The sequence below is a fragment of the Hippoglossus stenolepis genome, chromosome 17, assembly GCF_022539355.2.
Source record: "Hippoglossus stenolepis isolate QCI-W04-F060 chromosome 17, HSTE1.2, whole genome shotgun sequence".
Taxonomy (NCBI): Eukaryota; Metazoa; Chordata; class Actinopteri; order Pleuronectiformes; family Pleuronectidae; genus Hippoglossus; species Hippoglossus stenolepis.
This window is the reverse complement of record NC_061499.1, coordinates 6445877-6467263: the sequence shown is the minus strand read 5'-3', so window position 1 is coordinate 6467263 and position 21387 is coordinate 6445877. Positions and strand designations below refer to the sequence as shown.

Below are 21387 nucleotides of genomic sequence, written 5' to 3'. Positions count from 1 at the left end.
CTTTGTTTGCGAATGTGATGTAATTATATGGTAAAGATTGTCATGTTAACCAACCAATGACATGTATTCAACATGTAATTAAACTGTATGTGTAGTTACAGAAAAAGGGTTGGATCAATAATTACAGTTTTAATTGAAGCATTATGTTTTATATTGTGTCTGACGGAACATAATACAATGACTGAATTTAGAATAAAAACTATTACAATCAGTAATTACTCAGTCTATACACAGTATGTATATGTGTGTGTGACTGGAGTCTGTGTATTTATTAGAAATCAAACCCTGATTCATAGCGTCTCTGCGTTCTGTGATGGAAAGGGAACTATTACTCCACATCACTGTTTTGTAATTGAAAATCATTGCATCAGTTCCACCACGGAACCTGACTGATGTCACATAAATGTTGATTTGTTCTGAGTGGCTCTCTCCACAACAACACTTCCATTATTGCTGTTTTATTACTTTTGTTGTTGCTATTTTCCATTGAGAAATAATTCTTTAATATATATTTCAATATTTCCTCGCCTCCGCCGCGTCTGGCGAGGTATTGCTGCTGCGGTTAGACGTATGATGCTCACGTCGCACAGTCGTTTCACATGGCAGCCTTAGTGTTCCCCGGTGAGTGGTGGCACATTAAGGAATAACAAATGAGTCCATGACCCAGGGTAGTTATTCAGGGTGTGTTTGCGGTGCTGGCAAACAGCATATGCTATTTGCTCTGCAGTAGATTCATAAGTGAAAATTGCATTGTGCCTCCATTTGGAGAGCAGGTGATATGAGTGTGGAGGGGAAACAAAGAGATTGTCACTCGGCTGGTTACTGATGACGCCGGAAGGCTCACACATCCCGTCTGTCATCTTAACACTGAATACGACTTGTCAACGTATTGTATGAATCCGCCTTTTTTAACGAGAATGAAAAATAGCCTGTGTGCAAGTGCTTGTGTATTTCCGCGAGGTCTTCTATGCATGTGGAAGTGCATGCATGTGACTTTCCTCCCGTGTATCTGTTAACTCTTGATCCACTGACCCAGCCGGTCTGTTGAGCAAATTCCTCACACGGACATGTGCTGCATGGGGAGACAGACGGCGGGGAGGGGCGTGTGGACGCAGCCTTTTGAAGTCACTTAACATCCACTGCCACAGCTCATTTGACCCATGCACCCTGGGGTTAACATGCATGGCGATTTTACGACGTAGTGAACCCCTGTCAAGGGCAGCTCCGAGGTCTGTACGAGGTGATAGTCTGAGAATGGCCTGCGCTCGGTGAAACAGCCCCTCTGAGGTGGAGGAACGACGGCGGCATGTTGGAGACACGTGGCCTTTTTAGGAGTTTTTTTAGAGCAGAGGTCGCTGCGCAGCGTATCTGTGATCTTGGAAAAACACAGAGCAGTCGTACCCAACCTCTTATGTCTGGTGTGCCCTCGCAGCCTGCACCGACAGGCTCAATTACCCCTCATTATACCCCTTCCATAGAATAGATAGCCTCAAGTAATTGTTACCACAGTACATTGCTGACACATGTTGTTCCACACAAAACATGATGGCTGTAAAAACTGGTCAACTTTAGGCTTAGACTCTTGAAATTAGTTCATTTGGTGTCAGTTCTCACTTAGAGAAGCTAAAGTTGTTGTGACATTGAATCATGAAGATTTCCCTCCTGGTCGTGAAGCTAAGAGCACATCTGTTGTGGTGTGAGAGCATTATTCAGTAAGATAACACAGATGTGCCATTTTGAATTTCGCTTGAGGATTATTTTGAGTAGTTCAATTACGTACTAAAGAATCAAAACCCCCACTCCTCCACATAGCTGAGTGAAAAGGCCAAACCCAACGTCAACGGCCGTACAAAGTGTGAAGTGGGCAGTCATCATAGAAAATGAACACATGCTCACTAGAGGGAACACATTTTTACACGTCTATTTACGTGTGTGCACAATTGTCCTGTGATGAAATCAATGAGCCTAAACAAAAGCAGCCTGGTATGTTTTTCTTTTTAAAGCATGTATTCCCACAAGGCTACGACGAAAAGGAACACGCAGAACGTTACCACAACATGAGCTCCCCGTGGACGTGAAGAATGTTTTTTATGGGTGACTGGAGGAAGTACACTTTGTGCTCCAGCAGATATCAAAGCCTCGTTCTGGCACGTTGCCCTCCACAGGATGTCACGTGTCCTCTCATCTCTGCACAAAGTACAGGATCAAGTGTCCTCAACTGTGTGTGTGGACTCCACGGAAAGAGGGAAATTACTGTAACAGGGATTTGAGGAGAGAGAATTTGAAAAGCAAAAACTTTGCAGAGGTTAAAGATTTTAATGGACAAATTGACAAACTGACAAAGAGGCGGGAGAGGAGCGGAAGAGAGACATCTTGAGTGAAAAGTCATCCATAATTTACAGATGCTGTAGGTTCTCTGCAAGTGTTGGTCAATAGTGCAAATCAAACAGCTCGCCACCAATTTTCCTTTTAACACCCCACCCTCCGCATCTTCTCCGAAACCAGAACCATCACCAGCACTCTCCGCCCTCCACATGATGTCAGCCAGGAGGAATTCAATCTCACAAATGATATCATGAATGATGCATAACACAGAGAAATGCATTTACCCCGGCTAAGTCGCAATGAGCTGTTGTTGCGAACGCCGTAATGCAAGAAATACGACGGTTATGGTGATGAAAATGTATTATGAAACCTGGAAAGACATCCGTGAATGTTGTCTACTCCGGAGCCCGGGGGATCACGACCGGGGACACAACCCCCGGCTCATGCGGAAATTCTCCAATATTCCTGCAAACGGAGGTTGAATTCGTCGCGAGGTCCTCGGGGAGCGTTGAAAACAGCATCCTAGCTTCCATGTGTGGCTTCCCATTTATACCGTACGTTCGCAGATTTCGTCTCCTTGAGCTGGAGCACGGGGGTGAGGCCAGCGCCGCCCGTCTTCCATGTTAATAATGGATATATGATATGAGCTCCACATGAAATTTTAATCTCTGGAATATTAGCTCACCGAGGGAGATACAAAATCAAATCAGGGGGTCGTGATTAAGCGGGTGAAGCCCATATCGACCCATTTAAATTCACATTAACCCGGCATCAAAATGTATGAACCATGACATTGATGGCAGACATAATTTATTGGTGTTATGTCGGTTTTGCAAAGTGAAGGTGTGATCCCTCCATCACACATCTGCAAGAGGGGAAAGAGACACTTGATGTGTTAGTTGAGTTTTCATAGAGGCTCGGAAACGTCGAGGGATACTGATGGTGACGTTCTTTAACTTTCTTTATTTGAAAATACCACAATCAACAATGAATTACTCCTATTTACAAGTGTTAAGTAACTAAAATTCATTAAATCCAAATAAAGCTCTGTTGCTTAAGTCACTTTGCATTTTTAGAAAGTGATTTATGTATATGAGATATTTTTAGGGATCAGTGTCTGGAAGAAGTGTGAGGAAGCATTAAGAGACAAACTAAAAAATTTAAGATTTGTTGAGAGCGACAAGAATACAGAATAACAACAGCACGACTTGTTCAGTGTCTGAAGCGGCAAGTGCATGTGACACATCGGAATTTAACCTTCAGCGTCCCGTGTCCACGTTCCTGTGCCTTAATTCACACCACGGTTAAATGTCTCAGTGAAGGACAAACCAAACGCCAGCTTTGCGCCATAGCACTCCCTGTGCCCTATGCCGGATGAATATTTTAGCGACTGTGCCAGCAGAGAGCAGGCCCAGCTGAGAGAGAGAGAGTAAAACAAAGCCCCTCCGCTGTGTTAGCACACTCAAAGGCTCAATAATGTATCACCCACTTTTGTTCCTTACACAGCATCTATCATCTCAGCATAATACAGAGTAGCTAGAAAGCCATTTTCCAGAAGCAGTAATAGGACAAAGATTGACAATGTGTGTATTTGTGTGGGTACACGTGTGCTTGTGTGTGTGAGTTAATGCAAGTTTGAGATGCGGTGCCGTGCAGGAGCAGTGTGTGTAATTATGTGAGTGAATGAGTGTAGGACACACTTAGTTGTCATTGGCTTGGATTGCACTCATGGGAAGAATTCTGTAGCTGGATAATGTGATGTATTAAGCTGTGCTCTGCCGCAACGTATGGTAATTTGTACGATTTCTTTTTATTTAATCAGGTAACATTGTATTCCAGCCAGATGGAACGCTGCACGAGCAAGGTGAACCTCTAATCTTTGGCTCCTGAGCTTTGTACTTTGCTTTATTATTCCAATCTTTTGTATCTTATGAAAAAAGAAATGTAAAAAAACTTCATGATGAAGCTTTGAGGTGGATTTTCCTGCAGCTGCTACGACCAATCAATCATGTGAGCATCCTAATGTGAACAAATGAACAGATTGATCCGTGAGGTAGTTTACAGTGAGGATAAGGCTGACTGTCGATATGGCAACACACAGGAGAGGCCAGGTAATTGTTTTTTAAAACGTAAGATGAAGAGCCTGTGTAGAGAATGTGCATTACAATGTACTGGTCATCCTTCTCTGTCCCATTATATCAAATATCATAGAGTAAATTTTACAAATTGAGTTACGTGTTTCCTTTAATTGCACCAAGCTCATTGATCCACAAGCTTCTGTGCTAATATCATTGTAAAATTCAGTTTCTACAGTTATATGTCACGATCAGCTTAGTTGGTGGTTGCAGAATATATAACCTAGAGCCACAGTCAGTAGAGACTGAACCTCAGCCAAGGCCCAATAGTGTACTACTGCCTGTTAAGTACAAGGTCGTACATAGGAACTTTCCCCTGAGCTGAGCTAACTGAATACGAAGACAAAAACATGGATCAGTGTATCCATAGTTTCAGTTTTTTTTTTAAAACGCCCAAAATATCACAAAATAAAGTTTCTAAACTTGGCTGCGGTAGAAAAACATTTCCACACTCAGACACGGAGAGATGGGATTTTTCAGATTTGTTGAAGTGTCTGCTTCTCCTGCTTCTAGACAAAATGCTCATGTCATGCTGCCACTCACATCCACACGTCTCCGATACAACAGAGCCTCCGACATTCAGGCTGATCCAACACACATCTGGATCAATGCTGTATCAGAGTCAGTTATCTCATCTTCTCACATCAACATGATACATTTTAAATCTGTGCAACATTTTATGAGATAACACAACAGGTTCACATCCCGAAATGCTGCCCGCTGAGGTGATTCAAATTATGAATCGGAGTAAAGATGATATCTATAGCAGAAGAATTCAATTTATTTCCGTTCTTTAAGCCCTGACAAATGTATTCCTCCACGGTATATTTACAGTCTTTATCTTAAACCCCTGCCAACACCCATTTATCACCGCGCTGTTAAATCCGTGCTCAAGTGTCAGGTGTTTCAGGCTGTTTGTTCAGACATAATATGGTAATTGCACTGAAAATGGCTGCCCTGGGTGATGGCACGTATCCGTTGCCTCACAGACCTTTTGTTTTCCAACAGAAGGTTTGAATCAGGGATGTGGATTTCGTCACCTCCCCCAGCGAGCAGCAGAAGGACCTCACGCGTTACCAGCTCGGGCTCTCGTCGTCCTTCTCCGTCTCCGCGACACGCTGCTCTGTGATCGAGCGTTTCTGGGCTGGAGACGTTCGTGTATATGTCAGGCTACAATGTGTGTTTGTTTATATCGCGGCGTGTTTACATCGGATTCAGAGCGAGAATTCCAGCCTGCGAAGTTTCACCATATGTCTGACTTTGACAAATACATGTAATCATCGGAGGGAACACACTTTGAACCTGTGTTCAAATTGTTTTCGTACGAAGGCAGGATAGATAAATAAGGTGTAATTTGTTCAACGCACAGCAATTAGCAAAATCTAACTTTCCCACGAAACTCTGACCCGGACCAGTAAGCATTGTGTACACTGGTTTTTTCAAGTTTCCTGCTACTTGGCTTTGCTGACACATATGCCGTTTTCAGACATGAACTCTTGAACGCATTGAAAACAACAGGAACATTTCGCTGAACATTCAGAGAAGGAGCGGTATCTGGCTTGTGCCAAAATCTCTAGAATCTCGTTGACATCTTTATTGGCATCTTCTACATGTGTGGTACCTCTTTATCATCCAGGGATGCTTGTATTCTTTCCGTTTCTCGTGATGTTTTCCTGCTGTATCGACACACGGGCTCGGATGTTGTCTGGACATGTGATTAGGGGGCTTGCAGGAAAAGAAAATGAATGTTTTGCGTTCTCACATTCCGACCCTCTGGAAGATGTCGGGACTTTAGCGCGTGTCTGAAAGCAGCTTTGTACGATGTGTATCTGCAGGTGAACGGCAGCAGTGGACAGAGTCAGGCTGTGTTACATCTTGGATGTGGATGTAGGGTTTGAAGATGAGTGTCATGACAGAGACAGAATGTGAGATTTGAAGAAAGGGAATGATTCTTTCTTTGTAGTTTTACCTTTTTTGTCTCCGAATTCTCCGGCCTCTCACAAATTAAACTCAAACCTTTTGAAGTGAGTCGATGTGCTCATATGCTTCTCCCCTCTCCAAACCCCCCCCCCCCCGATCCCACATCCCTCTACTACTTCCTTCCACTCGGTGGGCCCGCTTGTCTTTTGAATGCTTTCTGCAGACTCAGGCTCCCACAGCAACATCTGACTGCAGATCCTCAACCTATATACAAGAGCACAGGAACGCTCCCTGCGGCATCTGCAAACTTGTCAGCAACACATCCTCGCGGCGGCAACACAGCAACTACCGCTTCCTCGCAGTTTTCTCCAACCAGACAACACGGAACCCCATTGTCTCTGGCTTTAATTGTGCTCCTCCAGGCTGCTGGTTAGTCACACAACAGGCCAGAGTGGCATACCTGAGGGAAGTGAGTAGTGTGTCGTTATACCGAGGATTGGCAACTGCATACACACTCACACACACACACACCCACACACACACGTCAAGTGTTCATCAGTGCTTAAAGGAGCAGCGGCGAAGCCCTGTAGAGCCAATTACACGTACAGCTCTAATCTCTCGAGCAAGCTGAATGGATGGAGAGGGAGAGGACTGGAGGAAGAAGCGAGTATGAAGGGTGGAGGAGACGGAGTATGGAAGAGGAAGGAGAAGGGATTGACGGGAAAAATTAAAGCCCCTTTTACACTGGTCAAAAAACAAGCTAGCAACCGCTACCATCTGGCGTTTGTCTGCAATGAGAATGCAAACAATCGGCATTTATACTCAGGTCAATTGTCTCTGCAGTCGACACAAGTTTTTATCCTATCGGCAGTGATGGAAACGTAACACCTGGGTGAATGCGCTGATTCGTTCTTCTGTAGTTTAGCCGTCCAGATGCTGACGCTGCAATTTTTCCGCTCGACGATATGAGATGCATTGAACCTCCGGTCGTTAGCGTTTAAATAGCCGTGAACGTTTGTGTTTTTCACATCTTGGAAACAACGTCCGGCAGCGGATTGTTTTTTCTCTGTTTCATGCAAAATGCAACGGTGGCAAAACAAGCGAGGTGAGAGAGTCTCTCAGTTTTCGACACATTCCTGACATGGAACAAGACTCACCAGGGGAAGATCATCAGAGAGGCAAACTCCTCTACCGGCAATGGGAAAGAAGTTTAACGTCTTTCTTTTTGGCGTGAAAGAGGTGGTAGGGAAGTGTGTAGGTGGAATGGAAAAGGGGAAGGTGGGGGGTGCTGGAGTGAGTAACAAATGAGAGGCAGAGTGGGAGTAATCAGGGGTCATAAGAGGCTAGAAACAGACAGAATGGGGTAAAGGAATCCGGGGGATATCGTACGTGTTGACATGACAGCGAGGGCAACCCGGAGCCTGAACACGGCACTAGATGCGGTGCCCCCAGTCAAGACACACATCTACCTGTCTCGCTCCTATCAGTTAAATGGATGCAGCCCTGAGAGCCCCATAGGCGGAACGTCGACTTCTAACACTCGACGTCTTTCCTCCCTCAAGCGTTGTCAGAAGCCAACGAGGGCTTTTCCTTTAATGTGTTATATCTGCTCGTCATGTCGGCTGCCTTTGTCTCCGTCTCTTCTCCGGCTGTCTCTTTCTTACCTTTTTATACTCTTTCACCTTTTGCACTGTGATCACTGTAATTCCTATTCTGCCTGTTTCTTCCTCTTGTTTGTTTTTTTGCTTAGCCCAGATCCTTTCCTCTCTCTCTCTCTCTCTCTCTCTCTCTCTGTTAATACTCCCCCTCCTCCCCCCCTGTAGCATGGTAATGTTCTCAGATATTACAGTGGGGTAAACAGAGCCGGGTGTCGAAATGAAATAACTGCTACAGGGCTGTCAGCTCTAGCGAGGGGCCCATCCGTCAGCGGAAATGACACGTCAGGCCCCCCCTCCTCCTGTCACACACACACACACACACACACACACACACACACACACACACACACACACACAAACACAGTTGGATTCCTCGTGTCCTCCTGGTGGCAAGGTGAAGGAATTATACTCATCAAAGGCCCAGTGCAGCCTGGAGCCTTTCCATTAACCTTCTACAACGCTGGTCAATGGCGAGAAGATAGACGTAACTGCCACCGCGCACTCAAGACGCAGACATCGCTTCTGGGAGACGTACATAAAAGCAAATTGAGACATAGGCACGCAATTACAATATATTTTATTTTATATTCCCCCCTCCCACACACACACACACACTCACACACACACACACACACCATAATTAATCTGGTTTATACACAGGTGCACACGAGCGCACACACACCTCAATTACCGTTTCATTCATAGCCTGACAGCAGAGCATGTGCGAAGGCTGACATTAAAGGAAATTAAATCTCCTTGTGGAATGGGCCGGCCCATCTCACCTCCCGTCAGAACGCTCCCATTTCCACTCCTCCACGTAACCTTCTCATCTGGGTATTTAGGGCTTTGTGGTGCGGAACGTCATCAAAGAGAAAACTTAGCGAGGCGGCCGTGTATAGACGAGGCCTCCCCATGATAATCCCCCTCTCTCTACTATTAGCCCCACACACAAATTACCGCTTCACGTTCCGTCGTATTCTTTCGCCGTGTGTACCGTCACGCTTATAGAAGCAAGCGCCCCCATTCAAAAGGGCTCCCGCGCTTACACACATGCACGCACACGTAAACTCTGGTATCACTGACTTATACCACAGCGAGTGAGTCAGGCAGTTAACTCTTTGATCCAGACCCCCTGTCTGCGCTGGAATACGAAGCCTATTTGACATAATCCTTAAAAACATCGCCTGACATAACCAGTGAAACTCAAAGGGAAGCGCAGCTGCACAGCTACACACACCAAAGGGACTTACCAGCTGAGTGACACGTGTACAGTCGATTTTTACGGGCAGATTTAATTAAGTCTCATTCACGGCCAAATCCTGTGTTATACAAACTTGTGCGTGAGCTCTTTCTCCGTCGCTCTGAAGAACGTAACTGTGACAAACCTGCAATGGAAGGGGGGGGTTCATTTGCCCTGAAGTTTGGTAATTGAGTTCCTGGTTAAAGGAGAAATAGCTGCAGTTTTCCCGCTTTCACATCGGGCACCGGCTTTCTCCCAAAGGCTTTAATCAGATCAAACATGTCCTGTCAGATAAGACGGCTAATTAATCAGGGGAGGGACCAGGCTTCTCCTCTGACAGACGGAGTGATGGAGGCAGGACGCCGGTGGAGGCACTTCCTCTCCTCCTCCTTAACCTCCTCCTCTGCCGTCAACAGAAAACATAAGACAGAGCGAGGCAGCGTTGCCTGTGGCAAAGCACAGAGAGTCTGTAAAGATTCTCAAAGACACTGTTTACCTGCAACTGTACCATCTCCGCAACATCTCCCCGACTGAGAATGAGACAGACTTGTGAAGCGGCTGTTTGCAGCGCTGCAGTATGAAGTAGATCACTGGAATTCCATGTTTCTCATCTTTTCAACGTGTTTCTTTGAGGCAAAATCAACTGATTTCCGCATAGATAAGCGCTGCTGACAGATTACAAGCATGCTTGTGGTTTGGAAAAGCAGAAACCTCCTATTTTTTTAACCTGTGTGCAGCTTGTCTTAATTTCTGTGGGTGAAAGTCATTTCCACCTTGCCCCTGCTTCTCCTTTCAGTTTTTAAAGTTTATGAGACTGGACATGGCCGATCAAACTTAACCACGCCTGAGCTAATGGAATGAACATTTTATATAATATAATATAATTCCATAAAGTTTCATAGATATGAGTCCTGCTAAATTGATATTCTTATTAAGGAAAGATTCAGCGGCCTCCCTTATTATTACGTATAGATCCCAACCATTCCACGGATTACTGCTTTTCTGCATGGCAACGCTCCTTGTAAAGTTCCCTTTCACTGCCTAAATTATTCCTCTAAAGTGGATTAAAATGTAACACACTCAGAGGCTGTTATTGACAAGGGCGAGAATGGAATTTATTTTTCATTTGAATAAAAGAGTTCACAGTGACAGCTTCAGAAGATCAGTTCAAAGTTATCGGTTTGATTTACAGCATCGTTCAGGGGACTGACTTGAAAATAAACTGACCCGGTGTTGGAAATTGGGTTGTACCAGGTCTCTTATCATGTGAACTGAAGCGGAGGTAAATCCTCGAGCGCATTACGCCGACTACCAACCACAGTATACTGTCTATGGCTTTTTCCAGTTTTGCTGTTGTGATGGCTGCTGTTGGATGAAAGGTGCAGAGATGTGGATGCTGGGTAGGATGAATTAGAGCTGATTGAATAGTAACTAACGACCTGGTTTGGAGGAAGCTTTAAGTATAAATTGATATGTTGGAAAAGAAAATACAAACATGTATAGTTTCATGAGTATAACATAATTAAAAATCAGGCTGACACAATGTCGTTTCATGCTTAATTTAGAGACTGACATGATGGATGGATGGAGGGATGGATGATTGGCATATATGGTGAATGCTTGCCTCAGTGACTAATTGACTGATGGGACCAGGCTGCTGTTTCCAGCTGTTCTGCTGTGGAGCGCACCGGGCCCCCGGTTACCTCAGGCTCAGCCCACCACGAGCTGTGCAGCTGCGAGCGGCCCCTTGTGCGCTACACAGGAAACACCACCATATACTGCATGCCTTCCCCTTTTCTCTTTCTATCCCTCTTTCTCTTAATCCCTAATCATAACACTGGTGTAGAGGAAATGCACCCAGAAGACTCCAACATGCGAAACTCCACTCGCACATGTGTTGTCTGCATACTTACGCTTTCACACTCACATGGAGCCAGCACAGATGTCGGTGCATCCATATTGCATGCGAGCAGATGAATGTGTGTGTATGTCAGCGAGGCCAAACGTCATGAGAGTTCAGCCACAGTTTGGTTTCACTCTTACGTGAGGGCTTGTGACACGAAGCCGATGATACAGTATTCCTCTAACCATCTTTTCTTCTCCTCTCTCCTCCTCCTCCTCCTCCCCTCTGCTCCTCCAATTCCGTCCCCTCCAGCAACAGGAGCAAGACCCCACCAATCTGTACATCTCCAACCTGCCGGTTTCTATGGACGAGCAGGAGCTGGAGAACATGCTGAAGCCCCTGGGCCACGTCATCTCCACGAGGATACTGAGGGACGCCAACGGGGTCAGCAGAGGAGTTGGTTTTGCCAGGTACGTGACGTTATTGATACGGATGTGACGTGAAGGCAACAGTTTAAATATATCTTCTTATTACATTGCCCTGCTGCCTCAATAAACATTTTGTGATGAAAGCACAGAACTTATGCCCACACATGACACTTGGGTCAAATACTTATTCCATATATACTGCTCTCGTACTCCATGTTTTGCAAATAGATTTGACCTGACACACACGCACACTTACAGATGCCCTGATCGTAGTGTGCACAAACATATGCATGCACACATATACATGCCCTGGCATAAAGTCCCGACGTCCTAAGTGCTTACACACATTTATTCTATAAAAAAACGCTCGTCAGATGAATCCTGCCTCCAGGCGGTGGAAAGTTTTAAGGCTGATTTGTTTCTCCTCTCAGTCTGTTTGACTGCGTGTCTGCCAGTGGATGAGTTTATGTCTTTATTTATGGCTGCGCAACAGAGTGTGTGTAAGTGTGTAAGTGTGTAGGCTATACAAGCCTATTAATGGATGCCTCTACATTCACAAACATTCATGGATACCAGCGATCACCCCCTCGTCCTTACACCCCAGCTACTGGAGGGCTGCTTTATTTCTGCCACCAAGCCTATCACTGAGCAGTTTATTTCTTTTTCTACTTAAAAAAAAGTTTCCTCTTCTGCTTGTTAATCCCCCGAAGTCATAAACCGCTCTGTCCTTGTCCTCGGCAGCAGCCACCAGGCTCTCATTCCTCTCCACACATTCCTCCCTTGTTTACCCAGAGGAGGCCACTGACGGCCACAGAACTGCCATCTTGCAGGGATTTTTCTTAATCACCTGCTCTGGCTGAACTCCTCTCCTATTCCCTGCTCTATTACTGAGGGTTACAGCAGGACAGACACGTACAAACACACACATAAACATAAGCATATGCACAGTTCTACACACACCGGTGCACACACATGCACATACACCAGCTCGCGCTCTCACACAGACAGGTAGGCCTCCTGTAGACCGACAAGCAGAGCACAGCGGCAAGCTGCCACAGGCCACCTGTTCAACTAGCCCTCCGCGGGGGGAGGAGGAGACATGATGGAAAGAGTGAGACGGGAGGAAGGAGAGGGAGAGGAGTGAGAAAACAATAACTGGATAAAGAGAAGTAGCTAAAGAGGTTAGAATGAAGAGGAGAACAGGGTGATTGGGAGGGAGACGAGAGAATGTGATGGAGAAGAATCGAGGAATCGTGAGTGGTTGAGCACGGGTGTGTGGGAAAAAATTGGAAAAGTGAATAAGTGGTGTTTTGAGGGGCTAAAAAGAGGCTGTATTGTTTTTGGATGGATCAAGGAATAAAAAAGAACGGTGGTAAATGATAACTACAGGCAAAAAGAAGCCAGACCGAAAAAGGAGGATCAATGTGTTTTCTAAGCGGTGGAGTTGGCGTTAGCTGTGTCAACAGACAGGCGGACAGACAGACAGCTGCTGAGGGCTGGGCCATGAGGAGCATTAGAGAGAGTAAACCCAGCTAAGTGTTTGTGGGCCGATCCATTACTGATATCAGAGCCCATTACCGCAGCCCCAGCACTAATCATTGCAGACAGCAGCACCTGATTCCATTAACCAGCAGCACACCGAGAACACAGAGAACAGCCACAAAGCTTTACTGCCTACCTGGCCGGCTCAATGACTGCCTGACTACCCCAAAAGTCTGATTGACCAATAGACAGCCTGGCTGACCGGTTTGTTTCCCAGCCGCTGCCTAACAGACTCCTGCCTTATTTACTCCTTGTCTGCCCACCTGCTTCCTGTCGACATTACCCGCCGCGCTGCCGGAGAGAGAGCGAAGGAGAGACGGCGTCGAGTGGGAGGCGAAGCAGTGAATCGCCAGAGGGGCGGAGGATAAGGAGCGCTGGGGAATAGCGAGAGAAGTTAAGCATGAGCACTTCTAGTCAGAGAAGCTCTGGAGAAGGGGGTGATGCATTCAGCCTGATTTTCAGCCTCCGTTAAAAGGCGGGCAGCAAAAACATCCCAAAAGATTATCTCTAAAACATCACTTGCACATAAATCATTACTCCACTAAGTGGAGTGTGCACTATGTACTGGGCTGTTAGGCTTTAGTGAGAAAGATGAAATGTGAGGTTAGCTGTGTGTTAGCTGTCATGCAGATCCTCTCTGTGTCACTGAGCTGACTCCTGACGTGAAAGAATCGGGTTATTGGCATGTTTATGAAACGGTGATGAAGAGCAGCTACTGTGTGTGAACATGGATGAGGAGCATGTTGTATATTCATCTCTGTTGTTCAATCGAATTTTTACAGCGTGATTGAAATAATGTTCATGTTCATTCGATGTATAATAAGCAGTTTCACATTGGATAGTTGTTAAATAGATGTTCTTACTAGTTTTGCTGCATTAACAGTTTTAATCCTATTTGATATGTTATATTTCCTTATACCTTGGACATCTCTGTCCACTTCTTCTGTTTCCCACAGGGACAAATAGTTTAATATAATGTTGAGCTCAATATTAAAAGTGTTTTTTGCTCTTTTGTCTTGTTCCTTGTTCAAACTGATTTAAATCCTTTTTTTTACCAATTTTAGACTCTTTTATTTCGGCCCATTTGATTCACAGCTGCTTGTGTCGAGATGTGAGACGTTTGAGAAAGTTAAGTTTATTTTCTCCAAAGCTAAAAATACTCGGCCCTCTCTGCACATGAATCAGCTGAAAGTCTCTGTTTTTAATGATGTGACTTCTTGTTGCTGAGTGCTGGTGATGTGTTTAATGGCACTTGTCACAATTAGTCATCTGCTGAGTCACTCTGGCCGGTGAGGATCAGCTGTCCATGCAGTGGTGGAGACGGAGGGAAAAGAAAGAGCGATGGCGGAAAAGGTCTGACACGGGGTCAGGGAGAGATGGATGATGCCGGGAAGTGTGACAGATTATCATATTCTAAAAAGAGAAGTATAGGGAGAGGAAAAGGGAGAGAGATGTTTATGTGGACGGGGGCGTGACAGAGGGAAACAAAAGGATGGGCAGAGAGGGAAGGAAAAGGAGGGCACGTAAAGTGAGAGAGATTGGGCGGGAGGGAGTGAGGGTAACGGTGAAAGATGGAGGAAATGACCAAGGTTGAGAGACGGGGAGGAATGAGAGAGACGTCAAAAAGGAGAGGTGCAGACAGGCCGGGAGTAAGATGGATGGGACATAGAGAGCGATAAAGAAGCTAGGGTATGGAATAAAAAAAAAGAAAAAGAAGAAGGATGAAGGTAGAGATGGGAGAAGGATGAGAGACAGAGGACGGAGAAGTGAGAGGATGACAGGATGATATGAGTATTCTTGGAGGTGAGAGCGAATGGAGCATGAAAATCTGGATAGAAATGAATTCTGTACATTCCAAGAGCGCGTCACCGTAAAGACAGAGGAATCACTCAGGCCTGCTTTTCAAACCTGTCTCATTTTAATACGAGCTATTTGTATTCATACGCTAAAACAATCTGATAACACATGCAAATAATATAAAGGTTGTGTACAACAGATTAAATAGATCGTAGACAATGACCCTGCAAGAATTAGAATCAAAATATTAGATTTGGTTTCAGTATTTTAATATAAAGCGTTAGTGGTACATCACAGGTAGAGCTCATAAGAACGGGTGTAAGGTCACGGATTGGGCTTCAGGTGTTCTTTTTGGGTGGGCACCCTCGGGTTCGGCTGTGATCTGGCCTTTTGCTGCGTGTCTTTCCCGATTCTCTCTCTCTCTCTCTCTCTCTCTCTCTCTCTCTCTCTCTCTCTCTCTCTCTCTCTCCCCATGTCACGCTTAACATCTTCTAAATTAATGCGAAATGTCCCCAAAAAAATGACGAAAAACAGATGATCAATATTACTCTGATATCTTAAATGTGAAGCCACATCCCTCAGAGGTATTTTAGCAATGAAATCCAAGTTACAGATGGAGACACTGAGTGATGCGTGGACAGGAATGAAGTCGAGGTGTGTTTCTTTGTCATATTAAAACCAGGTGTAGCATGTGGCTTATGTGTAAGGTTGAAGGAGTTAGATCATTTGCTGGCACAAAGTATAACTTCCTCAAATCCCTGACTTATGTACATGTTTTGATGTGATGCGTGTCTGGACGTTAATGTCTGCAAACTTACGACGTGAGAGAGATCAGAGCCCACCTTGCGATCAGCTGCTTGGCTCGTACACGGCGTTTGATCCACATCCAGATTTATTTCTACCTTCCCACACTGTCTTATGTCCCTTCTTCTTCTTCTGCAACCCTTCATATGCTTTCTTATGCAGTCCTGCCTGCTCTCTCTGTCTTTCTATCATTTTTCTTCTCTTTTATTAGGTAGTGTGCAAGGCTGCCTGACAACTCTTCTTCCCCCGCAAACGCTGAATTTCATTATGAAGTTCTGACTCATGCAGACAATGCTGTTCCGCAGCAGATAGACAGACAGACTCTGGGTCGTCCCACAGCAGTTTTGCGGATGAACAGAAGTATAATAACCAGCCAGCAACTCACAGCCGAGTGGGGGACTCCTTATTGTGGTAAATGTGTCATGGAGGCCAGTGTTTTCCTCACGCTCCATGTTGTAGAGGTCGCAGCGTAAAAGAGAAACAAGCAATAAAGCTGTGGCTCAGGAGGTAGAGCGGGTCGTCCACTAACCAGAGGGTTGGTGATTTGATCCCAGTCTCCACTATTCCACTTGCTGAAGTGTCCTAGGGGAAGCTACAGAACCCCAAAGTGCCCCTGGTGTGTGATTGATGCACTGTATGAATGTGTGTGTGAATGGTTAAATGGCAAAACTGTAAATCGCTTTGGGCGATCATCAAGAAATGATATAATTAGAAAAATTATTATAAATTATACAATCGACTCCTTTATCCTAGTACCATGGTCGGTGAGCTAATGCTGCTGTGTGCGTCCATCTTGTGCCATAAAGAATCCCTCATGTGTTGTAAATGTGTTTAAATCAAATCCCATGCTTTGCTTTCTTGCAGGATGGAGTCCACAGAGAAGTGTGAAGTAGTGATACAGCATTTCAATGGAAAATACCTGAAAACCCCGCCAGGCATCCCAGGTGAGTCTCCTCTCCTTTGCCTTACATTACTCTCACATCCCCCCTTTTCCTTTCCTTTCTTGAAAAATCATCACCTCTACAACGAGAAGCCTCCTCTCTAATTCGATTATGGTAATTCCTCATCTGTGATGTGCCGGACAGCTTGATAGATTGTGTACACCGGTGTTTCTGACACCTGGAGCTGGCTGGCTCACCTATACGGTTCCATACGTCTCGACCGCTGCCTCTCTCTCTACCTCTGTCCCCAGTGCTGGTGGTTCTGCTGCTGCTGCAGGCTGGAACTTCTCGGGCAGGAGAAAACCCGTTTAATATTCACACTCATGCCTCTGTGCTGTTCTTGCAATCTACTTAAGAGCTTGCACTCTCCCCTCTTTCCTCTCCTGCTCTCTGTTGCTGTGTCCTCTCTCCTCCCTCTCTTTTTTTTCATTTTTCTGCAGTCACCCTAGACATTGGAACAAGCTTGGCCAAGGAGAGAGCAGGCAAGAATGTCACAAAATCGAGACACATGTAGCGACAAGATAGCGCCACGTGGTGTGCAATAGCAGGGAAATCTTTTATCCTGCTTCCAAAGTGGCGTCCCATGTCCCGAAAGTTTGAAACAAAGACTTGGCAATGTTGGACGGAACACAGCAAGTCCCTGAGGGAGTTACGGACGACAAGAGGTGACAGCAGAAAGAAAAGTGAGGTGGAAGGAGAGCAAAGATATCAAAGACACAGTCAGAGGGAAAATCTAGGATGATGAAAATGCTGCCCAAGCATTTTTTGAGGCCAGGTGCTGCGGAGCTTGAATCCTCCCGTGTGACCCAGGGGGACAGACAGGGCGAGGACATCTCCTTCACCCCCGGGGCGACGTTATTAACAATACTCACACCTCCAACCAGTGGCTCAGAACCATCTCCAGTATCCAGTAATATCGGAAAGAGTCTGGATTTAGAATCTCCATATATGCTCGTCCACTGCGTAGCCAGCGGCCATTAAAGGCAAGGTGAGCGGTTATATTGAAGTTGAGCCGTAATAGGAAACCTTTAATGCTGTAATATCGGGCTGACCTTCCCCTTTAAGGGTCCATCTCCCAGCTGCTCAGGCTTTATTATTGTTAATGGATTGTTCAGGCTTGTGCCAAGCACGGAGATTTACTGCCCCGGTCGAGGAAATCCTACTGTGGAATTAAGAATGGTTAAGTTTACAAGGTCTACTCTGGTCTGGTGCTACAATCGTCCCATCCTAAAAGGTCCGTGAAATCCCCCTCTCTCCTTTGCTGTACGTCAGAGTACACACGCACGCACGCACGCACGCACGCACGCACACACACACACACACACACACACCCACACACACACACACGACTGGAATCGCCAAAAGTTATTATTGTTCCTTGTGTTGTTGCATTTTTTTGTGATTTGAAGCAATGCAAACCGTAGTCATAATCAATTAAAATGGTAATTGTGATTTATTGCAACTGGGGCCCCATCATTTCTATATAGTTGTGATAACACTGCACTGACAAAACAAATTCCTGAGATTTGGGAAGCTGGTGAAACACAAGCAGTTAGATGATCAGACATTCTATCCAGATTGTCTAAACCGCGTCATTTGTAAGCAAATCCAAAACGCGAACGCACGAGAAATGTCAATAAATTCCCTCTTTGCACATGAAAACTGTTTGAGTGATGGAGATTTGTTGAAAAATCTGCTGGACCGTCTGATCCCTCACGTCTCCGGCTCTGCCTGTCGTCTTTTTATCTGTGATGACTCGCTTCCACGTCCCAGAAATTAATTTATAAGGCAGCAACCAATAAAAAAAGAGTTATTGTTTATACCGAGATTTATTGGTGCGCTTCAGATATTAAAATGTTGTCCCTTGGATGTCAGTCTTATTTATGAATAATTATCGATAAAAGCTCCCTCTGTCATTCCTTTGATACTTTCCCCATAAGTTTCACCTCACCTGAGTGTGTGCGATTGAGGAAGTGTGTATTTTATTATTTTTGTCTGCTTTCTGACACTGTCCATGTCGACCGTCTGTCTGCTAAATGGAAATCTCTGGACATTCCTCTGTTATCAAACTCGCATGTTCCTCTGCAGAGAACCGTACGGCTGTTTCTCTTCCACACAGAGGCAGCGGCTCGACTTTCATAGACGTGCATGTGTGTACGAGTGTGCACGTCATGGGTTCTCACAACATTTCTGTTTGTGATTCATGCGTGTTTATTCAAATTTATGCATTTTAAAGTGGAAACATATACACACACTGTGTTTGTGTGCAGACAGAGGATGTGTCAGTGTGTGTGTGTGTGTGTGTGCGTGTGCGTGTGCGTGTGTGTGTCATGTTGGTGGTATTTCCCCAGAGCCCCTTGCTATGCAGGGCAGCTTCTTCATCCATCCATCTTTGACAGCTCAGCGGCACCCCCTGGGGGGGCCCCGCCACACACGGCAAAGCAGTGGGAGTGTATGTGTTTTTGCGTGTGTGTGTGTGCGTGTCTGTGTGTGCACATGCATGGTCATGCTTGTGTGACAGCCATGACTACTACACTGTGTGAGACTTGACACATACACACACGCACAAACTGCATAAGCACAAATATAGTCATGCACCAATAACTTTGACCTGAATGGAATGTCAACATCCATATAATGCTAATGGGATGCTTTTTTTTCCACCATTTAGCATTTAGAACACACACAGAGTAGCTTGGTTGGTACACACACACATGCCTACACACATACATGACAACACTTTCAGCTTACATACATGCACATACACACAGTCATCTAAATGTACCGAGCACACTCAACAATCCTCTCAAGCCCATATCTGTCAGGCCTCTGCACATCCAGCTTAGCCACTCAATCACACCGTGTCAAGAGGTGTGTGTGTGTGTGTGTGTGTGTGTGTGTGTGTGTGTGTGTGTGTGTGTGTGTGTGTGTGTGTGTGTGTGTGTGTGTGTGTTTCTGTGCATGCAAGATGGGGGTGTCCCTTGTTATAGACGTCCTCTTCCACTCAGGTGTGTCCAGTGGCGATATACACAAACGGATATTGAGCTGTAACCTTTCCTGTCACACACCAGGAAGTAAATATGGACGTCATGCGCCAGGTCATACGTTACGTTCAACTGACCATGGGGAAGTTAATCAGAAAGGAAGTCACCATGTTGGCCATTAGTTTGGAGATAACGCAAGGACACGGGGAGGAGGAACGTATACAGAGCAGAGGATTGTGGAGATGCTAACAGATGGCAGCTAATGGCTTCCATAGACCGTTTCCATACACTTCCTGTTTAAATTTTAATGTAATAACATCGAACCTCCTTGTGATTACATGATTTGTTGAGTTGATATACAGTGTAGGGGGACGATAGCAGATGGCAGCTAATGATACTCAAACAGCTTCCCTGTTCTTACCATTAGGATTGTAACGAGATCATGTCTAATATTCATGTAGTTACACACAGATACAATATATGGTTACAAGTATATTAGGTGTTGTATCAATACATTAATCCTTATAGACACGTTTCCACTCTAAAATACAACTCGTGTACAAAAGGAACTTGAAATTAAATCACGTCCGGCAACTTTCTACAGAACCCCCGAACTACAGCGCTCACATATAGATGCGTCCAATCAGCTATCCAGGTCAGGTTTGTTTGGCGAGGCCTGGTTGATATGAGAGGTGTGTAGCAGTCGTCCAACGAGCCAGTCGCTGAGGCCTGCTCCAGCCGCTCTGGTCTGCCCACGTCTGATTGTGATTCAGAGAGAGGGACATGATCGATAGCCCCTGATGGAGCACTACAGCTGTTTAGCTATTCTGTGCAATGCGGCAGCCGCTCTGCCTGACGCTGTTGTCGGATGTGAGTGTGCATACGCCCGCACACGGAGAGGAACTATGCAGGAAAGTGGTTGTAGTGCGTGTATGCCAAAGCAGGCGTGTGTGTGTGTGTTTTTCGCCGCAACACACATACTGTGCATTTAAAGGTGATACACACAAACACAGATAGATGGACACGTTCTCCCATGTAGACGCACCAACCTTATTTTTCCGAGAAACAATCCGCTTTGTCGCCGGACGTGAGAATGAGGAGTTATCCGTGTGTTTCTCGGCGGATGTGGTTTTACTCAATTTACAAAAATAAATGGACTTTATGAATTGTGACTACAGCAATGACCCGTGCTGAAGTGAGCCCAACAGGGACGCATTATGATTTACACGGCAACCCTGAGCAGTAGGAAAGTCAAAGGAAGCACAGATAAAAAGTGATTTAATCCGCCGGCTCCACTGAGCCTCGCTGATTAAAGTCTTGCGTCCCACAATGCATTAAACAGCTTAGAGATGACACCCTATGGTAAATTTAATTCAAACCGGAGACACATTAGCCACTGTTTGGCTTTGGCAGGTGAGCAATCTCATGTGCGTCCCAAATTGTGTGTCTGCAGTGGCACAGAGGAAATTGATGACATTGGACACACTGCATGTGCTTTTCCTCTCACTGCTGTTTGTGCCATTTAGCTTAATTCCATCGTCAGCAGTCGAAGAAGAGCAAAACAAACAATGGCTGTGTTTTCAGATGCAGGTGATGCTGAGCATTGCTAAGAATGGCAGCAGCAGACTTTGATGAATCTAACATCCCCACGAACGTCTAACTGTGCAAACAGTGAGTCAGTCCAGACCGAACGTGCAGTAGCACATGCAGCTTCTTCCTTTTCACTTCCGTTGCCACCGCTCCTGTTGCCAATATGGCAGCAGAGCCCAG

General features: G+C 45.5%; 1 protein-coding gene across 3 annotated transcripts in view; it reads left to right on the top strand.

Annotated features, from left to right (window-relative positions):
* Window positions 1-21387, top strand: part of rbms3 (RNA binding motif, single stranded interacting protein) — a 260118-nt gene that overhangs the window by 178206 nt on the left and 60525 nt on the right. For all 3 annotated transcript variants that reach the window (XM_035182376.2, XM_035182377.2, XM_035182378.1), the window contains 2 exons: window positions 11434-11591; window positions 16557-16636. In XM_035182376.2, coding sequence (XP_035038267.1) covers window positions 11434-11591; window positions 16557-16636 — 238 coding nt within the window. The remainder of the gene's footprint in view (window positions 1-11433; window positions 11592-16556; window positions 16637-21387) is intronic.